Source organism: Lytechinus pictus, chromosome 13, assembly GCF_037042905.1.
Source record: "Lytechinus pictus isolate F3 Inbred chromosome 13, Lp3.0, whole genome shotgun sequence".
NCBI classification, from domain to species: Eukaryota; Metazoa; Echinodermata; class Echinoidea; order Temnopleuroida; family Toxopneustidae; genus Lytechinus; species Lytechinus pictus.
This window is the reverse complement of record NC_087257.1, coordinates 21,742,924-21,754,948: the sequence shown is the minus strand read 5'-3', so window position 1 is coordinate 21,754,948 and position 12,025 is coordinate 21,742,924. Positions and strand designations below refer to the sequence as shown.

Sequence of the window (12,025 nt, the reverse complement as noted above, 5' to 3'; positions counted from 1 at the left end):
TGTATTAACGTCTTATTTTTTTGCTGCCCTGTAAAAGGCGCATGAAATAACTTTATAAAAATAATACTTTTAATTAGTTGAATTCAACTCACCAGTTCTTAGGTATTCTTACCTTTTCATCACCAGCTCTGCCTGGTTTATGAGTGTCCATATCGATTAGTAATTGCACTTTCTTCTGCCTATATCATATCAAATGAAATATGGGAAAGACTAATAATTATTCAAATATCAGTGAGGTATACATGTAATTAGGTCTGTATTGTTTGTTTTAAGGTTGGCCATCGGCTGGAAACCGCTACATATAATGTTTAAGACTCATTAAAAAAATAATAATTTATCAATGTTGATCAGAATTATTGTCACATTTTTTCCCCTGAGCTTTTCAATGTCAATTTTGACCTAAAGTTACTTTACAAAACGATGTCTTAGTATGACTAATTTTCAGCAATATAGCTATAAAAATACACAAATAGACATCATAGTCGCATATGGATTTCACTGATTGATCATCATAAACTAAATTCTATTTAATTCTTGTGGGAATCAAATAAAAAAAAGTTTATAAAGTTTGATCTCAAAATGAAATTTCACAAAACTATTTTCGAAACAGTCAAAAATATTTACTTTTTATTTTTCCCATGTATACGACCCGCTGGTTGACCACCACTGCCCCCGTGATTATGATGTTTGGGTTGATGATGATGATGGTGGTGATGATGATGATGATGATTGTCAGAGTGGCTGGAAGGGGGACCCGCTAAGGGCCCCGATGTGGGGCCCATCGATGACGTAGAGGCTTCCAGCTCTCCAGCTTTATACGGTGACCTGCCCCCACCGAACTTTGCCAGTCGCTTCTTCTGCTGTTTGGTTGGTTGGAACATCCTTTAAACAAGTCAAAAGGATCGGTAAAAATGAATAAAATATGGTTTCAAGTTTGGTTTATTTCTCCTCAAGAGATGAGATAAAATACATAATGCATAAAATAGACAATGAATAACAATGTATAAAATAAAAATAAAAATGTAAATCAAATAAGTTATAGTAAATGAGGAGGAAATGCCCAAAAAAGGAAGATACATTGTGATAGGTCAACTCATTACAAAAAAAAAAGAATTTAAACATAAAATCACGGTTACAGGTTACACCCCCCCCAAAAAAAAAAGACCGACACCAAAAAAGAAACCAAATGGGATGGAGAGAGAGAATTCAATGATCAAAATGTTTTGTATTTTCTTTTAAAAACAGATACCTAAGGGCTTAATGGTTGACCAATGTGATTCTCGAATTGTGAGTTAAAACAAAATAATTTGCGTTGATTTTGACTATTGTGTGGGAACATATGTCGGGCACTTTATTCATCAACACATCCCTTATTTTGACTAATTGTTTTTCATATTTAATTTACTGAAATGTGAATATTCATTTTACAAAATAAGATTAGACATAGACAGATTTAGCGCTTATAAACTAAAGTTAAAATTCATGTAACTGAATTTGAGCAATCGTATCATTCAAGATTATGGATATGTTGTAAATCTCTGTTTCTAAAATTGAAATTAAGCAAATGTGAACAGGCGGTACTCCCAGGTGTTTTGACGGGAAAGACAAACTAAATGTGATGTCAATTTTAATTCTCATTTGAATAATAGGGCAATACTTCGCCCACTGTACCACATCCTGTGGCCCGCCCCTAAATTATGAATTGAAATTACAAGTTTTTGCAATTACATTTACTTACGAAAAAAGTTTGACTTGCTGCATCCTCCTGGAGAAGAAAAACAAACGAATAAAGAATAAATATGAAAGTGTAACATAAACATTACCCTGATTGATATACAAATCTCAATAAACTGCTATGTGACAACCTGTTGGAGGAAAAACACAATGGCCCGTATTCTGAACTCGGGTTTAAATTAAACCCTGGTTTAACTATGGAAAGCCAATTGGGGCACAAATCCCTAACAGTACACGTTCGATTTATTAACTCATATGACACACAAATTGTTCCTAATTGTCTGGGAATGATAACTGAAGTATTTTTATTCATTATGAAAGCAAAAGGGAACAAAATAGTAAACATAAGAAATATACAATATAAACATAATTTTTTAACTTTTGGCTCCCCATAATGTTAGCACAGAGTTAGACCATGGTCTAAGTTAATCCGACTTCAGAATATGGGCCTATGTATTCATTCTGAGGTAAAATATTTAAGACTTTACATTTTTTATCATCAGGATTTAATTGCATTGCAACATTTCCAATTGGGTAACAATAATTATGATTTATTTTACCTTGCCTGGTTGTTCTTTCCTCTTGCTCGCCTGTATTAAGCAATAAAAAAACAGGGAAAATATGATCATCTCGAAGCAGATGAAGTAGATAAGGATCTGTTGGGTATTCATTATTTGAAAAAGTGCCTTATTCGCAGCTAAACTAAACCGGGGTAATAGCTGTGGAAGAACTGGGAAGCCCCGGGTGGGAAGCGTTTTCGTCAAAGGACTTATTGGACGTTTCCCGATAGTAACAGTGCTTCTCAGCAAATTAAAATCAAGGAAAATTGTCAGATCTAACAACTGGCGGCTCCAGGGGGGCACAGCCGGCCCGTGCCCCCCCCCCCCTTTTTGAGAAGCAAAATTAAAATTTGTAATGTAAAAATGCCATTAAAACAGAAGTGTGCCCCCTCTTTTGAAATTGAAGACCTTTTTTTCTTTTTTTTTGCTTGTCAAATTTTTTTCGGGTACGAAATATTTTTAATTCGTGGTTGAAAACCTTTTTTTTTGCTTGTCAAAATTTTCCTACAAAAAAATTGCCCCCCCCTTTTGGAAAATCCTTGATCCGCCCCTGTATTTAACAACTTGTTGGACAACGATATTGATGAAATGCTCCCAGGAGTGGCATATCTGACAGGCATTGCTGCATAAGAACTCACTTGTATTATTAGTAGTAATATTATTATCTCAAATGGAAATGATAAATATCAGTATTAAAAATCAGGTGAATTTTCTAAGCATTGAAGGAACCTGTGGTGGTGTACAACCTTTCCGTGAATTTAAATTCATGCTTAATATTATTATCTTAAACATCAACATGACTAGAGTGGCTTTTTAGATTTACATACACTCAGTGGCGTACCTAGGATTTTCCACAGGGGGGGCAAAACCGTCCGCCAAAAAATTTGACAAGCAAAAAAAAAAAAAGGTTTTCAATCACAAATGAAGGATTTCGTCAGGGGGGGCAATAAAGGTCTTCAAGCTCGTCAGGGGGGCAAAAGAGGTCTTTCAAGCTCGTCAGGGGGGGGGGGCAGGGAATACAGGGATACGTCCTTTGCATGGGTTGTGGCTCGTCAGGGGGGGGCAGACTGCCCCCTCTGTCCCCCCCCCCCCGTACTACGCTAGTGCATACACTGTTAGAAAATTTATCCTTGAAATGAAAGAAGTTCCTGCAGCAGTCTCGAGAACACCTGTAATCTTACCAGATTGCGTAATCTTATATTATATCATGTAAAATTACAGGAAATTGGTATTTGGTGTATGGAACCTTACAAATTTCCTTAAATAAAACACCCTTTTCCCCTTTTTAAACAGACCTGTTCAGTTAAATTGCAGAAATTCCTGTTTTATGAATTTACAGAATGATTCTGTTATTGCTTTCTGCAAAATCTCATTTTTTTCCTGTAAAATCAGGGTTTTTTTAACAGTGTAGGCTACTGTGTTAAAGAAAAGATGGGACAAGCAACCATAACAGCAAATATATTTCATTCAGTATATCAATTTCAGGTCGTCATAATTGCCAAATACTTTGAAGCTCATAAATGGTGAATGAATTTCTGAACTTGATTTGCTATCCGGCCCGAGTCCTACCTGAATCCTACCGAAGTGGCCCCAAAGATGATTGCTACTACAAAGATAATAGCCAGACAACCACCGATGATGGCGCTCGTTAAGACACGTACTTGGCCTTCATCAGTTGGATCAACTGTAACAAGAAGAATAAAACAAAAGCTTGACTGCTTTTAAAATCAAAATAAGATCTTAAAGTGACGTAATGAATAAAAAAAAAACTGCCACAAGGAGGAAATCCGTCAATAGCGGCGAGATAGCTAAAAGAAGTTATCTTTATAAAATGAATATACAAATATGTGACAGAATTGAACATAATATTCAGAAAATGATTTCATCAGCATTTCCCACTTCATTTCCTTTCTTGTCCTAATTTTTCTTGGTCCTAGAAACTTTTTTTCTTGGGGGGAGGGGGGGGGGGGGGCAACAGCCCCCACCTGTGCATTGAAGAGTAGCTAAATTTACTTTCTTTCCCTGTTTTCCCCATATGTTTGTCTATTGTTACTTCTGCCCGTTTTTTATCCATTCTTTTACCCATCTTGTCTCCTTTGGAAGCATCATTTATTTTCCTTTTTTTGGTACAGTAATTTTCATTTATATTTCTCTTTTCTTGCACTTCCCCATCTCTTTGCAACTCTCTTGTTACTTACAAGATTTTAAGTGACCAACACCAAAATCAAAACCTCTACTGAGTATGTAGAGAATGATCAGCACTATTACTAGTACTTCATTAATTAAGTCATGTAAGTATACGTATTATACAGATTTCCTGAAAATTGAAAAAGAAAACAAATATAGTCTTGACATATAATATGACCATATAAAATTATTTTACTATGTGAATTCAAGAATTCAGAATGATACATACTACTTTCTGTGGGAGAAGCTTCGGTGTTCGTTGTGACGTCACTGGTAACGAATACCGATTTAGGTACGCAGACTACTCCTTCTCGTGATGAGTTTCGTACAGAGCAAGATCTACCACTCCATCCACAGAAACAAATACAATCTCCCGTGATAGCACATACCTAAGAGAAAATTAAAGTTTGTCAAAAAAAATATGAAGATGACAGATGACAATTCAGGAAAACCATGTCTGATGAGTGTTGGTTGATCAACATTTATCGTTGGAAAACATCCTTCTTTGTCATATGCTAAGAAGCACATGTGCCTAGCTGTACTGTGGTAACAGTGTGATTATGAAGGCTTGTCAGTGCTGACATTAACATCTATGAAATCCAAATATCATTATTGGACATTATTGATTCTCCTTCCCCCACAACAAAAAATAGGGGTATGTTTGTATAATAAATTTACAACAGTTTTTGACATATGCCTAATTTCCCGCAATATTCCTTTGTAATTCTTGTTTTTCTTCTTCTTTCCCCCAGTTAACTCTTGGAAAACAATAAGGGGGAGGGGTGATAGTTATAGTCACCCCCTTATAAAGCTGGTGTGCATCCTCTACATTTGGAAAGCCAAAATTTACTTGGCATTGTAGCCAGTTTCTTGCAGTTCTCTCTACAGTCAAACAGATAATACTTGGTGAATACTCACTCCGTTTCCTGAGCAGGTCTTTCTTGCAGTTCCTATAGGACAAGATGGTCTCTCAACTGGAAGACACTGGCCCGACCTACAGATTCTGCCTTTACCACAAGCCGTTCCTTCGGGGACAGCGCCTCGGTTTGTTCCGTCAGATAAGGCTATGCTAACCACTCTGTGTTAGGGTTTATTTGGAAGTAGAGATAGTATATTATTCGATTTCTATAAAACAGTTCAATCTTATTAGACAAACTTTATTGATTCTCTTAGGCAATTTTCTTATTTTCATCCTCTTTTAAGTGACTTAATATGTTCATGAATCAAATGATTATTTTTGTTCTTTCATAGAAAGATTTTATTCAAAATCAAACACGAAATCAATTCAATTTACAGAAAAATCATGAAGCGAACATGTTTACAACAACTGTACATGCGTACTATTATCTAATGATAAAACAAAATTATGATGTTTTTTTACTAAGAACCCTTTCAATTTCACAATAGCGTTTCAATACGTTGTTAAACGAACTAAAACACAACCGATCTCCCTTTCAACATGTCGAAAAAATAAAATATTTAGCGTAAAGAATATAACGGTTTACAGTAGAGTATTGAGCGTCAGGGCAACCAAACAAAAATAAATTCTTATTCAAATACACGTCATTGTTCAAAAAAGAGGTTTGGAAGTTTTGAATGAATTGTTGAGTTACAGGGCAGTCCCAAAACAGATGTGAAATGCTTTCAACAGAGGAAGAACAAAATGTACATAAATTAGATTCAGACAAGCCAATATCGTAAAGATGTTTGTTCACCCCCATTATCCGATTGAAAAGTTTATATTGAAAGTAGCGGAGTTTTGTTGAAAGACAGCATTTAAAGGGAATCATATACAATCTATTCCAATTATTAACCAGTTCATTTAAAATGGATGCCCATTTTGTTTGCGAAGTAGGGGACTTTAAGATTTTATCAACAGAAATTCTATGGATAAACTTGCATACCTTAAAAACATTATTTAAATTATACAACAAATCTTCTTGAGTCAAATGATGATTATTTTACAATAGGTTTCAACGTACAAGAATGATGCAATCATAAAAATGGAGAAGATGATCGAGGTAAACAAAGAACTAAAAATGATATCTATGATTACTTTCTCATATCAAATAAAGTTAAGTTACATGAAAAGTGGACTGGAATTGAAATCGGATCTACCTTTAGATTGTTTGATAAAGTATGATCATGCATTCAAGAATCAATAAATTAATCCTTTCCACCCCATCCCAAACAAACCAACAACAAACAGCAAATATTGTTGGAACGTATACAGTAGTTTTACATATTTTGAAATTAATTCATGCAGCAAATTCATTACACATCACAAGTGATTGCCTGGTGGAAAAGTCGCTGACCGGCAATCAGTATAGACGAGAGGTTCAAATCCTGCTGGTTCCTAGATTTTTGTCTGACTAATCAGATCGATCAATGCGATCTTAAACTGAGTCGTAAGCCATAAATGTATTTACAATATCATATAACCTTCCCAGCAAGCCTTTAATATCCCAAATCACAAGAAGTGAGTTAGAAAATTTTGTAAGGTAGTACTGTTTTTCAAATTCATGTAAAATTGACACAGTTTTTACAATAAAAAGACAAATTTTATAGGACAAAACTCACTTGCACTGAGGATTGTTCGAGGCCCAGCTTGCTAGCTCCATGAAGGAACGGGATTGCAATGACATCATGTCTGCATCCCTTACGTCACATTTGAGAAGTCCACATTTAGCATCCCTGTAATGAGTAAAATGGTATAAAATCACGGAATGAGCTCTGATGAGGCACAGAAAGGGTCAGATCTGACCCAGAAGTAGTCACATCAAAACTTATTCCAGGACATGTTTTACTCGTTTTGGGGTCAATCTGACCAAGGATTTCTTTTAAGAGTGCATATTTTTGTTTATAAGTGGGAGGGGTGACTAAAAGAGAACTATACTCTCGTCCAGAATAAAAATGATTACACGAGCAACATTTTTCTTTCCGATACTTTTTTTAATTGTATCTTTCCTTTTTTATTCTTTTAAATACTTCTCTCACTTAAAAAATAAAGCAAATGGTCATCTCTACCCCCAGTAAAATAATGACACACAAATGTTGAGGGGACCAGACATGGCGTTACGTGTGATATTTGTACAAACTTGACATTTTTAATGAAAAGAATTGGATGTTGGGATATAATTTGACATCCATTCCTTTTTCTTTTCTTTGTTTTTTCTCGGGTGCGACAGGGCCCCCCCCCCCTCTTGCTATTGATTTACAAACACAAACACTTTTTAAATGAATCCAAACTGTATAGGATTAAGACTGATCACACTTTCTTGAGAAAATCATTTTGCTTCAAAAAATTATATACATGTATATAATTATAAAGTATACCTGTGATTAGATGCTCTTTCAGTAATTTCAGCCGTGATGTTTGGTGGGCAGGTATTTCCAGCTAACCTGCTACCTGTGAAATATAATCAAACTTTTATCTCAGTCTCCATTTCACATAAAGCTTTGTCGTAATTAATAGATCAACTCTGCTGTCACAAAGCAAAGGTTTCTATTCAACCATATTTATTCTACATACCGACCCTGGTTTCTATAATTTCACAGAAAATCATTAAACACAAAACTTTGAAATTGAATAATAATCCTTTCTAGATATGGTAATATAATGATTCATCATACTTTTGACTTTCAGTTTAATATTGTTACTACAGAAAATATCTTCAACATGCATGAAATTGAATCGCAAGTCCCAAATGCGCGCTGTTGATTGGTTGAAATTCAAGTTGCAGAGTTGCGATTGATTGCAACTCATTCTGCAACGGGCCCCGGACATAAAATTAATCTAATCCCAAGTCTTCTCCCATAGATATAATATCTGCATTTACAGAGACGCCATTCAGTTACAAATTTCCCACTTGCTTGCGCTCAGCAGACCACCCTAGAACAATTTGTTTGTGTACTTGTAATAACCTGCACTAAATCCCATTTTTATGAGAGGCAAAAGTAATTTAATATTTTTAATGGGGTATAATTCACACTAAGAAATAGAATCGACTTACCTTCACCCCATAATTGAGAGCATTGATCTTGCATTGATGAACAAAACCCTGCATAGCACATTCCCTGGTGAAGAGAAATCAGAGACAATGAATTAAATAATAATTGAATAATTCTTAGTGATGGTGATGTGGGGGGATAGGTTATATATAAACCAATGCAAAACATTCTTGCAGTATTTCTAATCAGTGGACATTGTTCTGATTACCATTTTCTGTCTTTCATTAATGTGTTCATTCACTCATGCATTCGTTCATTCATTCATTCGTTTGTTCATTCGTTCATTCATTCATTCACTCACTCACTCATCCATTTGTTATTTTATTCATTATTCATTCATTCGTTTATTTGTTAATTTATTCATTCGTTGATACCTTCCTTTTATTACATTTGAGCATACATTTCCTTTGTTTTATCTTTGGAACAAAAAAAAAGATATTAACACTCTGAAAATCTTTGATGATGATTTTTTTTACAACTCTATCAATAATCACCATGATTACTTGCTTGAGTGATTATATGATATGCACGAAATGTGATGTATTTTATTCATGTCAGTGAGCGTATTTGCATCAGTGAGCATATCAAACCATAACTATTTTTGTAGCTTAAAGTTTTAAAACAATACTGTTGTCAAACATGCCGACCTTAATTTTTGACTGGTCGTTGAATAATATTACCGAAATAGTTAGGCATACTATTTCAGCATATGATTTTGGAATCTCTCACGTTCATAAGATCTTAATAGTGTAGTTACCTTTTTCTCACAGGGGGCTCCGTTGTGAAGTACTAAGTTTTCAGGACACTTGAGGAAGAAAAAACATGAAAATATATATTTTGCTTCAATAAAATCAGAATCAATATGAAGATAATGTTTAGTATCAGAATCAATATGAAGGTAATGTTTAGTTAAAAACAGCGACAGTCCTCGATTGTATGATTAGCCACCCTTCTTCTCCCTTTCCTCCTGTCACTGTCCCCTTCTCTGTTTATTTCATTTATTGTATCAGATTGTGATGTGATCACAAATATTTCAAATGAAATAACACAAGAAACCTCATGTACTCAAACATATATACTACCACTTTTAATACTAATACAATTATGGTAATTGTTATAATTAGATTAATTCAAATGAAAATACAAGTTTTAATCACTTACATTCCCGGATGTACCTGAGCAATATTCTGGGATGTCACATTGTCCTCTACGTTTTCTACAGAGCGTACCAGCCAATAAGAGCTGGAAATTATAAGAAAGTAAATAAAAAACAATGAACAGAAGCTGAGAGAATGAATAGATGCATATGAATTAATGTACATATATTTGGTCATTGTTGTAATAATTTAAGGGATATTACACGTTACTGTTATTCAAATATTCAAATTCAAGTGGTCAACAGCAAATCTATCATAAAATTCTACTTAGTCTGGCACTTGTTATGTATTTGAAAGCAAATAAAAAACGCTATCAAAGAAACAAGACATATTTCAATTTTAAACGGAGGGGTAACCAGAGTTTTCAAAGTGGAAACGGGTCTAAATCACACTTTGACGTGAGTCAAGACCCCATCTCCCCTCAAATAAAATAATAATAAATAGTAATAATTGGCATTTATATAGCGCTTTATCAATCTACGACTGCTCAAAGCGCTTCACAATTATTATTACCCGGTCACTGGATTCATAGCATTTCAAGCAGCCTGTTAGGCGCACACTTGCTAAACCAACCACAATGACGGTTATTTCCTACCAGTACCCAATTAGCACCTGGGTGAGAGTGGCAAAGCGTGGATTGGTGCCTTGCCAAAGGACACTAGGCCATCGTGGGATTTGAACACATGATGCTCTGATTACAAGGCGAGAGTCAGAACCGCTACACCACGGCGCTTCCACAAAAAAAGGTTCTCTCCTCTTCCATAATTAGATTGATAAAATGTGCAATTAGTTGGCTTTAAGTGCTAATATCTCTGTTGAATTTAACTGAGGAGCTTCTCACCTGACACTGTGTATTACAACATGTTCCTCCTGCACACTTAGCCCCTTCCTTTAAAACACATTCTTGACAACAGGATAAGCAAGCCTTTAAAAATAAACATAATTTTATTAGTTAAAGAAACACTTCTCACTCCATTTACCTTAATCTTTCTCCAAATTTGAAAGATGATATAAAAGCATTATCTTAAAATTACAATTTGTGTATATTTGTCTGAAGGTACTTTGATGAACATGGTTAGTCCTACGACATCGTTGGAGGAAAGTAAAGTAATCTAAATTAGATTATTATGGAAAGTAAAGAATATTACTGATAATTCATCTATTTACAATAAAACAAACTCTTTCAAATATATTTTTTATTAAAAACCATAACAGAAGTACCAAATTAAATTCATCTCAATAAAATTTCAGAAGCAGATTGTCATCTGTGCAAAGAGAACAATGAGAAATTGAAATAACTATAAAAATTTACGTCTTTAACATATATATCAGCACATTATCTATTTAGTATTTGACATGTTTGAAGAGATCAAATAATAACGTTCTAAAAAATATGAAATTTCAGATATTTACTGTATCATTTCCACAGTCGCACTCTTCTCCAGTTTCGACTATTCCATTGCCGCACAGGGGTGCTTCTATCAGCTCTCGAAATTAAGGTAAGAAAATTGTGTTATTATGCATTATTTACAGAATTTCAACGAAACAGCTTCTTTCAATCAGGAAAAAATGTGAAAACAATCTTCGTTTCATGTTTTTCTTTTTTTTCATGTAACTATATTCCAATATATAAGATAATCAAAGTAAATATTACCTTATTATAATTTCTTTTCCTCTTCTAAACTTGATCACTCTTATCACCGTTTCCATAAATATTACAACAAAAGACCCATCTAAAAATTTTGAATTGAAGTCCCTAAACACTTTTTTTTATCAAAGATTGATTTTGTGAATACAACCATTTTGAAATGACGCCATCTTGAGTTTCTGCTGTCAGCTAACTGGTAGTTTATGGAGAAATAGGACATTTCTCTTCATCACATTCCATTAATATTATCAGTGTGGTTTCTCAAATTTTGAATGAAGTTTGAATTTACCATATTCTACATGTATATTGATTTGAAAATTGATTTCAAAATGTATTAAGTTTATTATCATGTCAATGTTTCCTTTTTCATATTTCACTTTCCATTGTATCCCTCTTCTATCATTCAGCTTCTTAACCAGCCTATTCCGCCCGCCCCTCACCCTGTGCTGTTACCTGTCTTTTTTTCCTTCTATGTTTTCTTTATTTCTTTCTTTCTCCTTCCACTGTTATAAATCTTTCGTCACGATTTGAAAATGTTACGTGATCCAACACATTTCATGTGGACATAAGTAATGATACATGAATACTCCCCTCTATTTATGTCATTTTCTTGTTTCACACCATTTTCTCTCCCGATGGGCCGACCCCCCCCCCTCTCTCTCTCTCTCTCCATTCCCATCCTCCTCCCCTTCTATCTCTCCCTCTCTCTCTGTTCTTTCTCTTTCTCT

At 34.5% G+C, this 12,025-nt stretch overlaps 1 protein-coding gene across 1 annotated transcript in view; it reads right to left on the bottom strand.

Annotated features, from left to right (window-relative positions):
- The window catches only part of LOC129274328 (disintegrin and metalloproteinase domain-containing protein 11-like), a 32,930-nt gene that overhangs the window by 2,841 nt on the left and 18,064 nt on the right, over window positions 1-12,025 (bottom strand). The window contains exons 10-23 of the mRNA XM_064108866.1: window positions 11,063-11,134; window positions 10,491-10,574; window positions 9,654-9,734; window positions 9,250-9,297; window positions 8,495-8,558; window positions 7,818-7,890; window positions 7,062-7,175; window positions 5,400-5,559; window positions 4,711-4,870; window positions 3,864-3,978; window positions 2,295-2,324; window positions 1,739-1,765; window positions 625-882; window positions 113-179 (exon numbers count right to left, since the gene is read on the bottom strand). Of these exons, the coding sequence (XP_063964936.1) occupies window positions 113-179; window positions 625-882; window positions 1,739-1,765; window positions 2,295-2,324; window positions 3,864-3,978; window positions 4,711-4,870; window positions 5,400-5,559; window positions 7,062-7,175; window positions 7,818-7,890; window positions 8,495-8,558; window positions 9,250-9,297; window positions 9,654-9,734; window positions 10,491-10,574; window positions 11,063-11,134 (1,353 nt within the window). The remainder of the gene's footprint in view (window positions 1-112; window positions 180-624; window positions 883-1,738; window positions 1,766-2,294; window positions 2,325-3,863; window positions 3,979-4,710; window positions 4,871-5,399; window positions 5,560-7,061; window positions 7,176-7,817; window positions 7,891-8,494; window positions 8,559-9,249; window positions 9,298-9,653; window positions 9,735-10,490; window positions 10,575-11,062; window positions 11,135-12,025) is intronic.